This window comes from Ctenopharyngodon idella, chromosome 18 (assembly GCF_019924925.1).
Source record: "Ctenopharyngodon idella isolate HZGC_01 chromosome 18, HZGC01, whole genome shotgun sequence".
NCBI lineage: Eukaryota > Metazoa > Chordata > Actinopteri > Cypriniformes > Xenocyprididae > Ctenopharyngodon > Ctenopharyngodon idella.
The window spans coordinates 2,262,699-2,284,510 of NC_067237.1; the positions used below are offsets into that span (position 1 = coordinate 2,262,699).

Below are 21,812 nucleotides of genomic sequence, written 5' to 3' on the forward strand. Positions count from 1 at the left end.
ATTGTGGGACTCAAATAAACATGTATGGATATCATATGTGAATCTCTCAAAACAGAAGAGAAGGGTTAACAGAAGTATATATATATAGATAGATAGATAGATAGATAGATAGATAGATAGATACAGTCAAACCAAAATGTATTCAGACACCTTGAACATTATTCATTAATAGAGTTTATTCACTATAGTTTAAAAAAAATGGTAATAAAATATGACAAGATCTCAGAGTTAAACTGTGTCAGAAAACATTAATCTTAATTATGTCAGATAACACTTAAGCAAAACATGGTCAGGTCAAAGTGTCGGAATAATTTTTGGTTCCAAACTAATTTTTATCAATTTTTTGCTATCCTCACTTACATAAATGAACTATAGTGTCCTGCACCCACTAGTAAAAATATATAAAAAATATCAAAAATGTCTGAATAATTGTTGGTTTGACTGTATATATATATATATATATATATATATATATATATATATATATATATATATATGCATGATGTTAAGTACATATAAATTATATGTTTGCAATGTTATAATAATAATAAGCTATTTTAACAGGTAGGGACAACACTGATCATACAATAACAGACACTTTTTTCTTAATGCTATACATTCAAGAATTTTATTCTCTTTGTGAACGAGTGAACGAAGGCTGCATTAAAATCATCCTTCTTCTGTCCTCAGTCACCCCACTGCAATCGAAACAGTCTATTTAACATGATAAAATCTAACACAAGCATGATGTGTACGGCCCCAAACATATACCACACCCAAAACCACTTATATGACCGCAAAAAAAGGAGTGTTTGAATCTGCAGCCCTCCCCTCCAGACAAGAGTCAACAATCAATCAGTGATCATTAGCTTATTTGATGCTCAGAAATATTTAATTCTAATATTGGTAGCTGTTTTAATCAGAGATTGAATATGGGGATTATCCTTTTTTTTTCTCTCTCTCTCTCTCTCTCTCTCTCTCTAAAATATCGAAAATGCAGAGTGGCGGCGTGGACCACACATAACTAATTCTTCTAAGTAGAGTTTTTTTTAAGTACTTTGTGTAAACACAACCCATTCAAGAGTACAGTATAGCAATCATTATTAGTTATCAGAAGAAGGGAAAGAGCGTGGAGTAATATTTTATTGTGGGTGGGCTCGGCTTTTGAACTATATGAATGGTTGGAAAACCTCGGCACGGTGCCACTCCAATTGCGCAGCCACATCTCCAGCCTAAAGCTTTATGATTTATATAAACCACTGCACTGCATTCACACACACACGCGCGCGCCACGATATACTAAAAACCCAAAGCAGCCTCGTCGAGCACCGGACATTCGCTATTCTAATCTTTAAAACGAAACGTAGGCTATGATTTTTTTTCTTCTTCTTCTTGACGAAACATCTTTACTCCATCACAAACAGCCCGTGCGTTTTTACGAGCGTCCAAGTGTGCGTCTGAACGCCCGTATCCTCCGCTATAGTTTTCAACTTTCAACAAAGTTTCGACGAAAAGGAAAAGGAAACTTGGAGAGAGAGAGAGAGAGAAGAGGAAAAGCGCAACTCGGAGCGGCTGAAAAGTCCCAGACAGGCAGAACTACAGGCGTCTAAGCTCTCAAACTCTGTCCATCTCAGAAAGATCCCTCTCCTCCACTCTTACCTTAATAGTTCCGTCCATTTTGCGCAATTTTCAGTGGAGCCCGACAATATTCCAAACATGACACGCGTCTGAATTAATTCCAGCCCCCGATATGTGGCGGAGAGACAGAGACAGTTTCGCCGGATGGTTTTTTTCCTCTAAATTTGGGAAGTGAAGTCACTGCGCTTGAGAAGGAAGCCGTGTATGTGTGTGTGTGTGTGTGTGTGCGTGCGTGCGTGTGTGTGTGTGTGTGTGTGAGTGTCACTGGCCCTGCCTTCATTACGGCACCCAAAAGCAGGATATTTGTCCCGAGAAGATAAGACACCAAAACAATAGTCTTTCTTTCCTTTGTAGATGTTTTTGCCTGGAAATATTTACAGAATGCCTGCCAGCTCTTTACATTTGTTGCGCTTTTTTCAACATTAAAATAGACGATTTGGTAGTTAAACATAATTATTAATAATAAAACTCTCAAATAACAAATTAGACTAAGTTCATAAAATTATTATAATAAAAATAATAACTTCATAAATCTTTTTTTGCATTAATGCAGATGGTTAAAATCGAATGCATAATAACGTCATAATATTACGATCGGTATTCCGTTATGAAGGAAAACGCGAACAGAATCTACCTATGGTGAAGCGAAGAATGCGACAAGTCTGTCCGAACTTCTTTCGCTGCTAAAATAGGTTTCCATTAATAAAACCGAAGCCCGCAGCGTCGAGTCTGTCTGCTCCACACGTGTGCGCACCTCTGAATGCACATGAATAGCATTTCTCCGTATGGACCATATAGAGAGGCTGATACCTCTTGTGTGCTTGCTGTTCAACATTTCTCAAAATCAATAGCATATGGTCTCACATTTTTTCAAATCTTCATGTTCAATGAGGGGAACATTCTCTATTCTAGACAATATAAATATTTACTTTCGTTCAGGACAAAATACTACATTATTTATCAAGATATAAACACTGATTTTGCAGCGTCAAAAAAAATCTATTTTGCATAATGTTATTTAGTAATACTATTGACCATTATATTCCTTGTGATTCCCTCTCTAAATGCCAGAGTGAATCTCCACCCCCTTTCTTTTTTTTTTTTTTTTTACGGTGAGTTCTATTACCGATCACGCTCTAGACGCACAGCCAGCCCAGAACGTGACCAGACCCCCGGATCCTGAGACCCCCTGACCGAGAGGGCCATGCCTAGGGGAGCGAGACTGAGTCTGCGCCGGCTGGCTTGCACTGTTTGCGACATGGGGGTCTAGAGGGGGGAGAGGCCCCCTCGAGAGCGCCACATCTGGATCCTGCTAGGGGTCAAGGCTTCTCCTGCCTGAGGCCTGCTCAGTAATTAACGGAGACACCTTGTTTAACCATTTCGAGTCTGGGCCTCTCTCTCGAGCACAAAACAACGCTGACTTTTCTTTTATTCAAATAAACGGGGTTGGCATATATTTATCAATTTCTGTGTTCTGCATTCTTGATTGAGTGGGGAATATAAGACAAGTAGAGGAATCTGACAAAGCAGAAGGAGGGGAATTGGGTTTTAGTCGGAACTAACAACGACAACATTTACCATTACTTATGGTTGAGTAATGCAGATTTGGATCATCCAACCCCGGCAATTCGTACGTATTTTAAGAATTCGTACGTTTTTCGCTAAATCGTACGTATTTTACGAGTTGCCAAATTCGTATGAATTCGTACGAATGACCTACCCCTAACCCCGCCCCTAAACCTACCCGTCACTGGGGTTTAGACAAATCGTACGAATTCGTACGAATTAGCCACCTCGTAAAATACGTACGAATTGGTCGTGAGATAGCGTTGGATCATCATATCTGGTTATGGGACATGTGTGGAAGGGTGGACATCGTTTTCACAGAGCGTGGGACTTGATCGCTGAAACATATGTTTCCCTAGAGGGGCTGCTTAGACTCCACAATTCTTTTAATTAAAACACCATTATCTCTGAGCGCATGACGAGACTGAGATCTGGCGGAGAGGGGTCACTAATGACAGTATAATTATGTTTTATGGTCTCCATTTCGATTATTATAAATGAGACGTCTCTTTAGTCGAAGCAGAACTATTTATCAGATAAATGGTGAACGCAATCGTTTCATTCAAAATTACCAACTGCGTTTGTGGTGGGCAGACATTTTATATAGGCTAGTAGATCGTTTGATGACTATAGTCTTATCTTGCTCTGTCAACTGAAATCCACCATTTAGACATAATCTGCTTATCTAAATCATGGTTGTTTCCAGATACAGTGTGTTTTCAACTTTCAAGATGTAATGATAGAGTCCAAAATAAATTATTTTTTTATTTATAGACCTAACGCATCCATGAGGTGCATCATTAAACCAAGAAAATCAGTCTCTTTTCCCGCGTGGCACTTGCCCAGGTCATTAGGAGTCCAGCGGTAACAAACATTTTGGAAGGCCAATAAACAAATGCATGTTGGTTTATGTAGTGAGCCACAGAACATCTGGCTCAACGCTGGAGCTTGACAGCCAGGCATTTCTCCAACCACGACCTGTGGGAAGCCAGTGGCCCAACGCTACTGGAAAAACCCTGAAGTGCCGGAGCAAGACTAACCCAGAGTGAGACCAGAGGCTTCCTCATCTTAAAAGGAAGAAAGAAGAAAAAAAAAAACGGTGTGGGAACAACGTGGTAAACGGACTTTCGACCATACAATTACATAACTAAAGATTGATCTATAGCCAATATACCTAATTCATAGATTCTATCTATCTATCTATCTATCGGAAATATTAATCGCGAGGCATGGTGCTTCTCAGGTTGCTCGAGACCGTCACGAGCCCCTTTTCCCTCTCACGCGCAGAGAATGACACGCACGTCGAAAAAATAGAGACTGCAGCACACAACACCAAACTGTCTGGCCTCCTGCTCCGGGCCATAATTAATTTGAGATTTATTTTTATTGGAAAGCTCCAGTCTCGCCCGGCCTTAACCAAACAAAAACCTTAACCCGTGGCTTCGCCTGAATGAAGCTGAATATTTCTCTGAAACTTTTCTTTCTTGAGGCGTGCTGAGGTAAATCCCTTTCCCGCTCAAATTCTGCCCGGCAGCAACAACATTCAAATATGACCGTTTATCTGCAGCGCGCGAATTAAAAAGGGGGAGGGGAAATATTCATTGAATAGGCTGTATTTGTTAAATATTTGTAAAATTTGTCCAAAACAAGAACTTGGTTTTGGTTGTAGAAGAAGAATGTCTAAACAGGCACTTATTTACTTGTTGAAAAATAAGAATAAGTGCAAAATTAAATAATAATAATAATAATAATAATAATAATCTTCTCAAAGACTCTTTCTATTGCTCCATTTTATTGTTGTGTGTACGTAGCCCAACTCCACTGCACGCAGTGCACTATTTATTATTCAGTCTGTGGAGAGAAAGCTGGATTTCAAAGAGAAGGTTTTCCCTCAACATTCCTGCGCTGCTAATGTCTCGAAACAAATCGAGGACTGTTCGTGGGACTGTGAAACGCAGCCCCTCTGTGGAGGAACACAAACTATAGCGTCTGCATGAAAAGCTCCCTTATGCAGGGGGGCAATAAGTCTCCATAACATAACAACTCGGCTCTGGAAAGTATGCTGATTGTAAAGATATAATGAATGACTTTAGCAGGCACAATACTTCATTTTCATGGCTCTGTCTGTACGCTGTGCACTAAGCCTTCTGATACATTAAAGTTATTGCTGTGGCACTTTGCCATAAATAACCATCCAAATATGCCAATGTACCTTTCAGCCTGTAAAACAATGAACAGTGATAATACAACATACCTTTCATAGAGAAGTATATAACCATGTTTGCACCAAGAAAGTGAGCAATTCAGTAGTAGAAGTGGCATAATCAATGTGGGCTGGACTTGAATGTGTTCAATGGCTTACACAGTGGACCCAAACCCATCTGCAGCTCGAGTTTGAATTCTAAATGGAAACTTCCTTGGTTGGTCGAACCTAGTTCATGCAAAAACAGATGTCTGCCATTTGCAATGTTTACATTCTTTAAGAGCATGTCGGGAAAAAGGGCACCACGTCAAATACAATAATGTACAATTTGTGAAGGTCAAAAATGGACTGTCTTTTCGCTCAATGGCCAGATCAAATTTAAGACTAAGCTGGAGAGACAGTGCACACTCTCCCAGATGTGTTGTATACAAATTAACCCAGTCGTCCTTCCTATTATATCATTCATTTTACGTCAAATATGACTAGAGGTGAATCCGGAACCGCGTTTTTACAAGCCATTTACATCAGTCATCAATGTATCTTGGAAGAGGAAAAAGGCAATTTAGAAGTTCCAGTCTGTTTCCTCCAACATTACCTGCTCGTAGTGACGATGTTGTCTTACCTTGACGTAAGACGAAGTGTCTGGGACGGTCTGAAACATTTTCATTGGACAGAGAGTCCGGAAATGTGAGATGTTCACTTCACGGCCCCTTCAAAAAACAAGTCCACAGGTCATCTTAGAGGAAACTAGAGTTTGTCCAGTGCAAAACCAACAAATTAGCAAATACAAAAAGTCTAGAATACTAATAATAATTAGCTAGATAAAGAGCAAATTGTTCCTTAATTCTGATCCCCACCCCAAGAAAATTGTCTTACGCTCTAAAATTTATCTTGATTTCAGTCTAATGAATTCCAAACATTTTAAAGAGCAAATGATTTCTTTTCATTATACCCATTCATTAATTCCAATCTCTCACAAATCTGCACAAAAATATTTTATTTATTTCTTTGAATTAAACGAATTCTCCTCCATGAACATATTTCCCATAGCTATGCCATTTCCTCTCAAAATTGATTTGCGTCTCAGATTCCGAGGAATACATTTCTGCATGCCTTACAGTGATATCTTTATAAAGCTCGTTTATCTGCATTTTCTGAATACCTGCATCGTGAATAAATGGTAAAATCATTTTCAGTTATTGTGAATAGTATGAACACCTTGCTTTCCACCCCGTTAAACCACATCCAGCCATCTAAACACAGAGGTCAGATCTGGTTCATGAGCTTATATGAGGGACATGAGTGGAGCACAGTTAGACAGAGCTGCATTTATTCGTTTCAGAATTGTAGCCTATACCTTTCATCCCTCCAGAGGTTCATTTTTTTTTTTTTTTTTTTAATTAACCGCACAAGCCTCTATTTCATGAAATATTTTGGCTAAGGTGGCAGTAAAGGCAACATTAATAATAACAATAATGAATTATTCTTTGCATCGTTGTTATTTTATAAACAATATATCCGTTTAATATGATTCTTTTCTCTTTCCCTTTCTTCTTGAATGTGTTTATATATAGGCTATATAAGATAAGTCAATTTGTGAAGTAGCGATATAGGCCCAGCCCCTTCACTTTCAGAGCAGCCACATATTGAAACACTTTTCGTTTTAATAAGTGTAGCTTACAAAGTCTCGGGTGAAAGGGCACCTCGGGGACGGTGTCTTTTGCCTTTCCCTCGGCGTGCAATTACAGAGCAGACTGGCACGAGCATTATTTAACATTCCACAGCAGTTCAGCAACACAATGAAACTGATGGTCATATCAAAACACAGCGAGAGAAATAACGTAAACACATCAGAACTTTATTTCTCACAAATTGTCCTGACAACTGACACACTGACTGTCTTAAAGTTTATTTATCCTTCTTTAGAAGATATAATCGTTAAATGAGGATTTTTTTTCGAGAATAGCAGGGTGATGAGCTGACTATTGCATCGGTAGCCAATAATAAATACAATTTTTGTTTGTTTGTTTGTTTCAGTGGTAAGTGTTGAGGTTTTACAAGGCCTTTCTTGGCAACCAGGTTAGCCCAGATTCCCGAACCATCAGTGTAAAAAAAAAAAAAAAAACAGTCATTATTTTATATTCATTCACTGTGTAGCCAATAATATCATCTTTGTTTTGTTTCAATCCACTTAATTTATTACAGTAATTTCTGTTTTTCTGTTCGAGTTTTCAGAGTGTCAACACGACTTTCTTCAAATGAATTTAAAGTGACTGAAAGGGTGCACTCTAAAAAAAAAAATGCTAGGTTAAAAACAACCCAAGTTGGGTTGAAAATGGACAAACCCAGCGGTTGGGTTAAATGTTTGATCAACGTGCTGGGCAGTTTTATTTCACTCAACTATTGTTTAAAAATTACTATATGGCTGGCTTGAAATGGACCCAAAATAGGTTGGAAATTAAAAATCAGACACATAATTACTAGGAGCAACAATAATAATCAAAAGGTGAACATTTATTAATAAGCAATTTAATAAATGTTTATTATTTAATTATTATTCATTAAACATTTTAATAAATGTTAATTTCCAACATACTTTGGGTTCATTTTAAGCAAGCAATGCAGTAGTTTTTAAACAATAGTTGGGTTAAATAAAACCGCCCAGCAGGTTGGGTCAAACATTTAACCCAACAGCTGGGTTAAAACAACCCAATCCCTTGGTTTGTCCATTTTCAACCCAAATTGGGTTGGTTTTAATCCACCATTTTTTTAGATTGTGTGGTAAATTTATGATTGCAGGTTGTCACTTTGATTTTACTAAAAAATTGCAGGCGAAAATTCAACTTTCATTTTTAGGTTGTAATTTCTTACATTGCACATGACTAGCCTAGTGAAACAACATTTCTTATAAATAAATTTGTGCATAAAGCATCAAGGCTATACATGCCACATTACGGATTTACACACTTTACATTAAAACAAATAATGCAACAATAAACGAAAAACGATGGACGTAAGCGCAACACGCCAATGACGTAAATTAAAATGCATTCGTCAGTCGTCTGCCATCGCGATAAGGAATGAGATGTTGACATTTCGATACCTGAACATACTGACCGTGATGAATAAATCAGGAGTCTTATAATTCGCTCGATTTATATTCGCAGCGTCAGACCTCGGGCTCGTGCGGGCGAGAGCTGGGCTCGCCTCATAAACTTTCCCAAATGCATCCAATTTCTAAACGGTAAAAGAGCATAGAATTCCGCATCTGTGGCCAATTAAGTGACTGGAGGCTCAACAGGACTGTTAAGTAACTGCATCGTCTCTCCTCCGAAGAGCGTCTAGTGTTACATCTGAAGCGCCTTACCTAGCGTGCTCGTGTTATCCATCAAATAGCATCTCTCTCGACTGTCAACACATTGGAATAGAGCAAAGAAGCGACATACCAAAATGCACAAGGAGCTCAAATTATTCGCCAATGAAAAGTAGTTCCACGTGCATGTGTTTTTATCCCGGGAAAAAAAAAAAAAAAAAAAAACGAAACAGACCATTGAACAGACAAAAACTTACTGCGGGTCAAACTAAATACAAAAAGCATTTGCTCAACTTCTGCGGTGCTTAACCTCAAACACCGTGTACACAAACTCACCTGTCTTGTATCTGTCACTCGGTAATTTTGAATTCTTTTCCAGTCTTTAATAATTAGTCCCGTCTATGAGAAAGTGATTGTCATGGATAAGTGTGAGTAATGTTGAGGAGGCGTGTGAGGAGGAGAGGAGGGATGTATGAATGGGGAAAGCGAGATGGGAGAGAGGCGGCTCGCGGACCAATGAGGAAGCGCGAGCTCACCCCTGCACATCAACTGAACCGTGAAATAAGGGAAATCTGACTGAAATGAGCACAAGACCATAAAAGAGAAGGAGAGAGGGGGGAAACCCGTGAAACTTACCGGAGGACATCCATCCGAATATTTTCTGTAGACACTACCCTATATAAACATTTAAAGACATTCTGAAAGTTTTCATTGCATTCATTCTTACATTTGCTGAGTTTGCCTATTTCGTTCATGCCATTTCAAAAACTATACGGCCACAAAAAAACCCTGATATTTCGATATGTTTTATTTTATTTTATTTTATTTTAGTGATGTCTCCCAGAATTCCCGGCCGTCTCGTGAGGATCATCGCATCCATGCGTCACCCGTGAGCGTCTCTTTCCTGTTAGGTTGACCCTGTCCACTTCACTAACTCCATTTCCTCCACCCGAAAACTCCTTCAAAGAACCAGCGGCAGGTTTACAGTGGGGAAATCTGCTGATGCGTGACGTTCAGTAGGGAACCAAACACTTGATAAAGACTTTTCATTGATTATCTTCTCAAATCAGGCCTGACGATCTATAAGCTGTTGTTCTGAAAGCTTGATGAACATCGTTAGGGTTAGATTTCAGTACATACACTCTAAAAAAAAAAAAAAAAAAAAAAAAAAAAAAATATATATATATATATATATATATATATATATATATATATATGCTGGTTTAAAAACAACCCAATTTGGGTTAAAAATGGACAAACCCAGTGATAGGGTTGTTTTAACCCAGCGGTTGGGTTAAATGTTTGACCCAACATAATGGGTAGTTTTATTTAACTGTATTGCTTGCTTAAAATGAACCCAAAGTATGTTGGAAATTAACATTTATTAATATATTTAATAAATGAACATTTATTACTAAGTTTAATAAATAATAATTAAATAATAAACATTTATTAAATTGCTTATTAATAAATGTTCACCTTTTGATTATTATTGTTGCCTCTAGTAATTATGTGTCTGATTTTTAATTGACAGCCTGTTTTGGGTTCATTTTAAATGAGCAATACAGTAATTTTTAAACAATAGTTGAGTTAAATGAAACTGCAGCAGGTTGGTCAAACATTTAACCTAAACGCTGGGTTAAAACAACCCAATTGCTGGGTTTGTCCATTTTTAACCCAGCATTTTTACAGTGTAGTTCACACCAAATGAACAACACCTAATATGTAGCCTAATCATATTGTGGAGTTGCTTGTGATTACAAACTTCTTGCTTTTGTAAACAGTTATTAAACAATGTAAAATGTGCAACATGTTCAGTAATAAACAGTGTTACAATAAGTTGCATAAGGATAATATGTGTCGTTGCTAATGGATTTTTATGTAATAATTTAGTTTGAGCTCATGGTCCCAAAAGTAGATTGATATGTGACACAACATACAAAAAAATATTTTTCCCATGAGTCTAAATTTACCTGACTGATTTAGGTAAACCCAAGTAAACTCTGAGATAAACAGTATTTGGAATAACACGCCACGTTCCCGTAAGATCACATAAATTCTTTTGAACAATAGCAGGAAATTGCCACCTTAGCCAGACGGGAAACATATCTGAAGGCAATGTCACTGCACTTGCAAAGTTCTGACTATCATTTACAACACGTAAAATGCAAAAGTCTTGCAATCTTAAACCAACATAGAAAAGTTTGTTTTCTACACCTTTATATATTTATTATTATTATTGCATTTTTTTTTTTTCTCTCAATGTATCCTGTCTGAGTTACTCCTGGAATTTTACAGATGTCGTGATTGAGAACATATCAATGGCTGGATGACGCACTTCCATCCAAATGCCTTTTGACAACAGCGAAGAACAATAAACAGTGCTAGTGTTAGTTCTCAAAAAATGGTTGTTTTTTCTCTCCTCTGTCTTGTTGCTTTAAAGCTGTTACTGTAATCATATATTCTGTAATAAGGAACAGGAATACAAATGTAAAAGGAATGAAAATACAAAGATATTCAGGCATGATTTCTGTCTTAGGGGCCATTTATACAATATCGTTTTCAACTAAAAACTAAACTTTTTATGTGTTTTGGCTGTTCATTTACACAACAACAGCATTTAGGGGGCCTGAAAACGCAAACTTTTGCAAACGGGTTACAACGTGCAAGTTTTTGAAAACGGTTTTATTTATTGTCTTCATGTAAACTACAAAAACGTGAATTTGTGAAAACGGTGATGTCATGTGCATGCATATTACGTGTCCAGCCTATAGTAGTCAATCATGAACGATTTGTTAATTTTTTGAACGAATCTATATGATTCGGGAACAACGAGCTGTCTCAGAGAGTGATTCGTTCATCACCGCCTCATTTGTTCTTTTGTCACATGATGTGACAGCCATATTGGATACAGAAATTAGTTAATAATTCCCAACCTTCCTTAATTAGTTAGTTACTCACAGTTATGTGATGCGTTTCTGGTCTCAGATTTCTTACACTGTAAAAAAAAGAATTGTTGGTTTAATCATTGGTTTAAGTAAGTTACTAGGTTGCCTTAAAATTTTGAGTTCATTGAAATTAAAAATTTGAGTTAATATAATGAAGGCAATTGGTTTAATCAACAGAAACTCAAAATATTATGTTTTCTGAACTACATTAATTATCTAAGTTGATTTAACAAAATAAAAAAAAAATGTTATAACAAATCATGAAAATATTTTTTTACAGTGTACAAATTACAAATTTCTGTCATTATAGTTCTTTTCCAATGTAATGAACGAACGACTCAGACCCGAAGACTCAGGAGGTGAACTGATCATTTCAGACTGCATAGCTTAGCTTCAGCCTATGGGGATGTGACGTGATAAAAGAATGAACGACTCAGATCAGGAGGAGAGGTGTACTAACAGACTGCATAGCCTGAAGTCCTAGCTAAGCAATGAATTAACAATTTATGTTTCTCATATATTATTCTAAATGTGATCAACGTTTGCGCAAGTTGTTGTGTTTGGGAATTTGGCTATTATGTAACATTTCCATTATATTCTGCTGAAATGAATGTAATGAATGAAATTACTTGAAAAAAGATTCATTCATTTTGCTGAATGAGACTCAAAGAGTCACTAAAATGATCCGAACTTCCCATAGCCTATAGTCGTGTAGTGTTTCTTTACAAAGTGACCTTGCCAGCTACTGGCCTTTCAGCAGAATACAGCGTTTTGAGACATTTCGCAGATCCGTGTGAACAGGGATCGTTTTGACAACACTGTCGTCTATATATGTGTATACATGAAACTTTTCAAAATGCAAAGGAATTTTTTATTTTTTTTTTGTCTTTTATCCGTTTTAAGTACATAATTGTCGTGTAAACATGACCCAAACCTAGTGTTACATTTTAAACATCTTATAAACATGACTGTTTATATTTTATGCATCACTCGGTGTTACTATTAGTATTACTATTCAGGACCGAATGATGTTTTAGCAATCAAAGGTTAAAGGGGATCACAATTACACTCAACAAAAGGGAATATTTGAACCAGATCAGTCTCCAAAAAATGGTTAAAAATGTAACTGTCTCTCACGAGACGAATTCCTGCATCCCATCTACGATCAGCCCCCATGGCTGGTGTTAGCAGTAGAGACTTATCTCAAAGGTCCAACTCCACCTCCTGGGACCTCTCTAATATCTGTCTATTTAGGAATATGCAGAAACATACAGACGTGTCTGATTACATCGAGTATGTAGTAATGAAGGCCTGGGTCCTCCAGCATAATGTCTTATTTATTTAACTGGAGGAGCAAGAGAGCAGCAGAGATGAAGATAGCTCATTTTCCACATCTCTCTATGTTCTCAGGGGGGACGGGTAAATGAGATGCCGGCACCAGTGAAGGCAGGGCAACTCTTTTCACGCTAACCCCGTCAAGGCCCACACGCAACAGGATAAACCCAAGGGCTTTACTAAACCCCACCAAACTCAAGCACAATCAGACTCTTTCGTACTTAAATGTCAGTAATTTCAGCACTGTAGATTGGAAGAAGTTCTGCGAAATAGTGTGACTTAATCTTATTTTCTACTCCCTCAGCCCTCATAAAACTACAAATAGTTAAAACTACACCTGGAGAAGGCTGTCCGTTTTTTCCTGTCCTTATTCACAAAGCCTCGCATGGATTTCATGTGTTGAGTGTGAACTCTTTAGATTCATGGTTTGCAATATGAATTTCACAGACAGGTGAAACCGGATCTGGAAATGTATCTTTATGCAAACAGCAGACCACTCATGCGTGTCATTAGAATTTGCAAAGGGAAATTAAACCGCTGTGGTTGGTTTATAAGAGAGCATTTATAAAGGTAAGGTCTTACCAGTGGCAGTGAAAGTGCTGAATGTCCTAATAAGACTCCAATCATCACGGCTGTTAACTCCATCCAAACGAAGAAATAGATGACCTTGCACTAATGTCACACATCTGGTTTAATCAGACATCTTAGGTTGTCTTTCATACAGAAGGTTAGTTAAGACCTTCAGAATAGCAAACTATAAAGTGAGACAACTAACTTAGTAGATCACATCTTTAACATGCCATCTAAGGACTTTCTGGTATATTTCAGAAATTCTCTCATTAAAGCTGTAAATTATACGGCATATTGCATTATAGAGATTCAAACAGGTAAGACGGATTTTTGAACTACTCATTTAAAGAGCAATGAACTCATAAGTTCATTCTTTTCGGTAGGGCTGCTCCGATTGATTGGCTACTGATCGCTTTTGGCCATTAATCGCTTCTAAAGATTGGATCGTTGATCTCAGGTTGAATACGCAAAAAGACGCGTGGCTGCCGTGAGGCATGACAAATAGTGGCGCCGTCTAAATCTACGGAGCCCCACACATGGCATGCAGGGAAAAAATAGTGGGCTAAATCATGCGCACAATTTACTAATTCGTTCCCTCGATTTGCTAAATTGTGCGCACGATTTATAAATCGAGGAAACATATTAGTAAATCGTGCCCACGATCTAGCAAATCGAGGGAACGAAATAGTTAATCGTGCGCGCGATCTAGCAAATCGAGGAAACGAAATAGTAAAACGTCTGCGCGATCTAGCAAATCGAGGGAACGAAAGAGGGAACGAAATAGTAAAACGTCCACGCGATCTAGCAAATCGAGGGAACATAAGAAGGAACGAAATAGTAAAACGTCCGCGCGGTCTAGCAAATCGAGGGAACGAAATAGTAAAACGTCCATGCGATCTAGCAAATTGAGGGAACGAAAGAGGGAACGAAATAGTAAAACGTCCGCACGATCTAGCAAATCGAGGGAACGAAATAGTAAATCGTCCACGCGATCTAGCAAATTGAGGGAACAAAATTATAAAACGTCCGCACGATCTAGCAAATCGAGGGAACGAAATAGTAAAACGTCCGCACGATCTAGCAAATCGAGGGAACGAAATAGTAAAACGTCCGCACGATCTAGCAAATCGAGGGAACGACATAGTTAAACGTCCGCACAATTTAGCAAATCGAGGGAATGAATGTGCACAATTTACTTTTTCTTGCATGTCATGTGCGGGGCTCCGTATAAATCCATGTCCAGCGTGGGTAAAACAATTATAACGCTGAAGGTGAGGTACAATTCATATTATTTATTAACTTTATTAACTTACAAAGTAATTTGAAAACTTTCTGTGAGACGTAATTTCACAAATAGCGTGAGTGGATCTGCGCACACTCTTTCTCTCTTTTTCCCTCTCAAAATGTGCAAATGACTTCATATTATCACAGTGCATATGCAGTATGCACTACACGTGAGCAGCACGCGGCACAGTTGAATTGTCACTTGCACTATCGAGGCAGTGTTGCATCGTCACTAAAGCTTATAACTTGCATTTCTTTTTAAGTCTTGCCAATGTTTAAACCACTCAGTGCTCACACGATCTCTGCACACTCAAAGAGGGCACATAAAGCCACCTCACAAACAACTCACAAGTACCAACTGTGCTTAAATAGTCAAATAGACACAAATGTATGTACAAAATTACCGTCTTGACAAGTATACACGTAAACACAGTCGTTTTGTCTTCAGTGAACGTAAACAGTTAAGAAAGAAAACATGTGTATCAGTATATTGGATCCGTGCATTCACTCTTAAAGTGATAGGAGCCTAATGAACCTTCTGCTGTCTCTGATTTTCTCTTTGTCTTTTGATGTTTGATTAATAATAATGACACTCACTGCTCTTGAATGAATAACTTTAATTATAAGGATTAATCTGTATTTGATTAATTCAGAGAAGATTATCCAGAATTATTTTACATTTAATTCCTTATTCAGTTTCTTTAGTATTTTTACCTCAATACTGTTAGACCTACCTGAAAAAAAACATAAAGCACTGTTTATTTCATTTGTATCTATAATTGATTATTTGTTCTTATTTTATTACTGACTGTTTACTTGTCTTTTTTGTGAATTCAGTTCAAAGTTTGAAATCAGGCTTGTGCTGTAAGCTATTGTACAACAAAATTGCTAAATTGTAAAAACAAAAATGCACTGCATTCTACATGATAAAAAGGCAGCTTCAGATAGATATCGGTAATCTGTATCGGCAGATACTATTTTCTGTGATCGGCCCCCAAAATCCTGATCGGATCAACCCTACTTTTTGGGAATCTGCTGATTGAATAAAAAAAAAAAAAAAAAAAAAGAGCCATCTGTACTCAAATAGTACACTGATCGTGCTGTGTGTTGCGTGAAGCTTGCGAAACAACTCAAAAGAAATAGGCCTACGTTTCTTTGACTTATTTCACTGTACACAATCTTTTTATTGGATCGGCCTGTCGTAACATAGATCGATGCAACACATGGGTGAGTTAAGCCCACTGTATAGGCTACATGCACTAATGATTAGCATGCATACAGCCAAATGCATCAAGAAAGGCACGTGTGAGCTAAGTACAGCCGGAAGTATACAGGTACACTTCATTTTCAGAGTTCCGCTCCATCTAACGCAAAGTTGAGCGCACAAGCCTTTTAAATAGGCTCTTTTGACCGTGAGTGTGTATAAATCTAGGGCACAGTTATTTTCAAGCAATCAAATCAATCGCACATACGCTGTTGTCCGCGCAGACATAAAAAAACTGGATTGCGTGAGTGGAAAGTGGACAAGTGAAGTAGTAGGCCTATACTTCAGTTTACTTCCCTTGTTTTTGCATCCTTTCGCAGGGGCCATGCTAACTGGCGCGAAGCGAGCATTTCAATTAATTCCTATGGAAGTTGAGCTTCATGCTTGTGCGGTGCATTGTGGGATTGACGGCGGCCCAGAGAAAGCATTGAGAGAGGCCGAGAGCGTCAAAAGGTTGGGCAGCTCTTGACTTTACGTAAATATCAAGCGAAAAACACGGTCAGCAGCCAATTGCTGTGAGGTTCAGGTAGTGACATAGCCTATGTCTTGAGCGTTTGTTAAAGGGATAGTTCACCCAAAAATGAAAATTATCCCATGATTTACTCACCCTCAAGCCATCCTAGGTGTATATGACTATCTTATCTCAGACGAACACAATCAGAGATACATTTAGGCCTTTATTAAACCCCTGTAGCCGTATGGATTATTTTTATGATGGATGAATGCATTTTTTTCGGGCTTCAAAATTGCGCCCCCATTCATTACCATTATAAAGCTTGGAAGAGCTAGGATATTTTTAAATATATATCTGATTGTGTTCGTCTGAAAGAAGATAGTCATATACACCTAGGATGGCTTGAGTGTGAGTAAATCATGGGATCATTTTCATTTTTGGGTGAACTATCCCTTTAAATATTTGGATGCGTTTATTGTGATTATACTGTCTGGGTTTTCAAAAGTTTAGAAATGTAACAGTATAGCTTTACTTAGGTCATTCGGAAACAAAGCTTGCTTGTAATCACGCGTATCTGTGATGATTATATTGCCAAAAGAAAAAAAGAAAAAAAAGAAAAAAAGGCATTTTAGCATTGTCAGCGGCACTGAGCGCTGTAGTGGGCGTTCACCGTTAATATACTTCCCATTGATGTCCGTGCAGTTCAATTTTTGTGTCCGTACGGACTTCAGCGCGAGTGATTTTGACCGCTCGAAAAACAAAAGTCGCCATACGATCAAATATCGGGCTGCATGAGGATAGTGTGCGTGCGTACTTATGCTTATGACAAAAATCACGCCACGCTCATTGTATAGCCTACGAAAACATTAGCGTAGCCTACGCATAATAAACCGAAGTATACTTTGGGATTCATTGTTCAGCAGGACGAGATGCGATGCAAACGTTTTTCACTCAGAACGTAGCGTAAGGTTCGTTCAAATGACGATTGCGTTAATCTGAAATCGAATTTATTTATTTATTTATTACCCACACCTAGCACCAAGTCACAACTATTAATAATATCTGCTCTCATTTAATTAATCGACCTTCAATGGAACTCTAGGGCATTAATCTTAGCATTTAATACTAGCCAGGTGAAATAGAGCCATGTGGGTGAAAAAAATCCTTGGTGGAAAACAGCAAGTCAAAGCATATGACTGCACACCTCGTCTAAGAAAATTTAAAGTCATCTCTCCTCAATAAATCCTCTGACCACTCATCATTCAACAGGCTTTTAGCGGGCCCTTAAAGAAAGCAGCAACTGAAATGAATACGCTGTCACCTCTCATTTCTGTCCACAGCCCGGCCCTGTGAGAGAGCGTGTTGTTCCCGGGGAAGTGGGACAGGACTCTCAGGTTTACCGTGCCATGCTCTTTTTCTCAGGCATTTGCTTGAGGGCCCCCCTCCGCTCCCCAAAACCCCCTCCAGACGTGTCTGACAGCCTGAACTCGACGTGAGCCGCTCACCAGACTACAAAACTCATTCATCTGTGGCTCCGACGGTCAAATCTGGATCCAATAAAGCAGGATACTATTGATCCCTTGTCTCACTGAAACATGCTGTGGTGGTGCTTCACCACTAGGGGGTTCTTTGAGCTAGTTTTGGTGCAAGAAAATGAGAACGAAGAGACAATTGTGCAAAGAAATGTGACATAAAATTAGTAAAAAATATTTAAAATTATGCACTATTTAATCACTTATCAGAGGTCACACCAAATACAAAGACATTAAATTCAACTTTATATATATATATATATATATATATATATATATATATATATATATATATATATATATAATGACCCTGGACCACAAAAACAAAGTCATAAGGGTCAATTTTCTTGCTGGATAAATAACCTTTCCATTGATGTATTTTATATCAAAAATATTGAGAAAATCGCCTTTAAAGTTGTCCAAATTAAGTCCTTAGTATAATGATTTTTGGCATAAAAGAAAAATTCATAATTTTGACCCATACAATGTATAGTTGGCTATTGCTACAAATATAACTGTGCTACTTATGACTGGTTTTGTGGTCCAGGGTCATATATATATATATATATATATGACCCCACTGCATGTCAGTAAATGTATTTAATCAGCAATGTCAGGGATGCAGGAAATGACACATCCAGACACTGCAACTGCTAAACAATTGTCCATATCTTACTAGCTGCTAGACTTTCAGCTTTCATTTCAATCATCTACTTTCATTCTCCAAGCCACTTTATAAGCCTAATGTGTTTGTGTGCACAGATAGGCCTTCTTGGGAGGCACAAAGCGAACCCCTCCTTCTCTCATGTTCCCTGGGGCAACAAACAAACGTATGAAACGGGAAACAGACCTAGCCACACACAAATGTTCCTTTTGCCTGATAAGTGAGGGGGTTTGCTGATTGTTTAGTTAGAGAAATAGCCTATCTAAAAAAATAAATGATGACATGGGTTGCCTGTCTTAAAAGATGAAGTTGGAAAGAAAACTTCCAAAGGAGAGACAGGGAGTTATAGCCTAAAAATGTGTGACTGACTGCAGGGGCACTGCTCTGAACGCCCTGGCAAAAACCACAACATTCTTCCTCCTTAAAGGGACAGAACATTTTCTGTGGTAATGTGCCAAACACACACACGCACACACACACACACACACACACACACACACACACACACACACACACACACACACACACACACACACATTAGACTCAACATGGATGATGCTGCATGTCTGTTAAACATATGTACATATACTTAACCCTTACTGGGCTTGAATTATTTCTCAGTATTAAGCATTAGCTATTCTTTGTCTTCCATGTGTATCTCAAAGTTAGAGTCTTCAGAAGACATTAAGTAATGTAATAATTTCCATTGACTGATAGAGGGCAGAGTTGAGCTATGGAAGAGACCAAAGAATGTATACATAAGCATCAGTGTCTTTTAAGGTATTTGTTGCAATTCAGAAGAAAAACGACATTTATAGCAATAAATGTATTAATTTTATACACATAGCACTCAAAGATTTCCTTTTCTAAAACAGAATAAAAAAATAATTATAATGTGAGATGTTGTTGACTATATATTGTCCCAAAATTGTTTTGTGAAATTGTTATTAAACCTAATTATGCTTCATCTTACGCTTTTCTCTATTTTTATTTTCATTTTATTCATTTTCTAATCATTTCTAATCATGATATTTTTAAATTAAACACTTTATAGTAACAACCATAATAATAATAAAATAGGTGATGCTGACCTTTTAAAAATGCTCATATAGATGCCATGTACTAGGTCACATTTCTGACACCATTACATTCAGTTCCTTGCTGTGTTTTTCACAAGCTGTGACTCACACACTTGACGACGTCTGTAATTGAGGGAGTGGAGCTCATAAGCACAAACACACAGACATGTACAACCAGCCAAAGTCACAAAAATACATCTAGAGGTAAAGGCAAACACATGCACTCTGCACCCACACAGTCACATGTAAACGTGTAGCCGCACTGACACACATTCCCTCACACACACACACACCTGTACCTTCATTTATCTTTTACCTACATCTTAAGTAGCTTCTGTTACGATATAGATCGAGAGAACTATAAAATTAATCTGCTAGCATCAATCTCGTTCAAACTCATTGTTTCTGCATATTAAACTGAGAGTATTTTAACACAATGACAACAAAAATAACATTCTTTAAACTGAAAATTCTAATACCCACCCTCATATTTTTTTCTCATGGAACACAAAGAAAATTATTAATAAAAATACAGAGTCAGATTTAGTTACAGTTGACAAAAAAATCTATGCATGATGTCCCTTCTACAATTATCATGCAATTTCATCTTATAAGTTTAAAATAAATGAGCATACGCTGGCAGATAATGTGGGCAGAGTTGAGGGAGTCTTTGGGACGAGAGGCATATTTTGACTGTGGGGGCGCTGATTTGAGCTCAGATTAAATATAGGACAGGAACAAACCACATTCACAAGACTGCTGATAAGAGCAAAGACGAGTTTTAATCACCACCAAAGAAAAAATAGAGGGAGAGAAAAAGACGTAGAGCTCATTCCATTTCCTCATTGAATATCAGACTACAGGATAGACGCTACATCCTTAAACCACGTCTAAAAATACGCCTATTGTTTTGTGGTTGGGTTTGTCTAGTGTGTGTGTGTGAGTGTGGACATACTGTTGTCTGGTTGGCTGTTCATAATAAGCACACTAGCATTAGTGTGTGTGTTGTGAGAATCTGGGAGTTCTTCCATTTTAGAGTGAAGTTTGATGGGAACGTGGGCTGATTATTTATGTGGCTGTAATCTAACCCCCTTCAGCTGCACCCAGATCTTCTCCATCTCTCTACAGTCAGCCATCAATTTCGGTCAGGAAACAGCAAATACAGCCTCAAGATGGTCTGCAGGTTATGACACTCTGCTTACATCCTTACATAAGCTGGAACACCTGAAGGCATTGTGGGAACTGTCTTGATGGATGTACTAAATGGACATTGAACATCATAGATAAGGGACCAGGTTTAGGCCTAAGATTATTATTCAAAAAGGTTATATAACTCAATGCTGATATATGGTCATAACGCACTCTTGCGAGTGGATATTGCTGTACAACAGGTAAACGGACTGTATGTAAACAATGACAATGTTGCGTTTGAAACTACTTTCTTACAAGATCTGCAATTGCTAGTTCAATCTCCATCATTAATTCGACAACTTCACCAACTACATCAACGATGACTTAGGCTGTATCTCAAAAGTTATTGGAGTACACTGTGAAAGATGTTTTTTTTTTTTTTTTTTTTTTTTTCTGTTGAAATTGTAAATAAAACAAAGTTTATTGGAGTACGTTTTAAAAGAAATTACTATTTAATTTTTTATACATCGGAATTTCATGTTTAATTCAATGTTACTTGCCATAAATGAGCAATTTCTGAGTGAAAATTCTACACCATTTTTTTTTTTTTTTTCAGTGGGAAGCAGAACGATTATTGTGTGATATTTCTAAAAAAAAAAAAAATGCTGGGTTAAAAAACAACCCAAGTTGGGTTGAAAATGGACAAACCCAGTGATTGGGTTGTTTTAACCCAGTGGATGGGTTAACTGTTTGCCCAACCTGCTCGGTAGTTTTATTTAACTCAACTATTGTTTAAAAATTACTGTATTGCTTGCTTAAAATGAACCCAAA

At 37.7% G+C, this 21,812-nt stretch overlaps 1 protein-coding gene across 5 annotated transcripts in view; it reads right to left on the reverse strand.

The window, feature by feature from the left end:
• Positions 1-9,285, reverse strand: part of fli1 (Fli-1 proto-oncogene, ETS transcription factor) — a 37,005-nt gene extending 27,720 nt beyond the window's left edge. The window contains exons 1-2 of one of the 5 annotated variants that reach the window (XM_051870190.1): positions 9,057-9,285; positions 6,003-6,117 (exon numbers count right to left, since the gene is read on the reverse strand). In XM_051870190.1, the coding sequence (XP_051726150.1) occupies positions 6,003-6,074 (72 nt within the window). In that variant the 5' untranslated portion in view covers positions 6,075-6,117; positions 9,057-9,285. Of the gene's footprint in view, positions 1-1,659; positions 1,891-6,002; positions 6,118-8,774; positions 8,794-9,056 lie in introns of those variants that run through there. The other 4 variants (XM_051870187.1, XM_051870186.1, XM_051870188.1 and 1 more) reach the window with 4 other exon arrangements.
• Between the last annotated feature and the right edge of the window lie 12,527 nt (positions 9,286-21,812).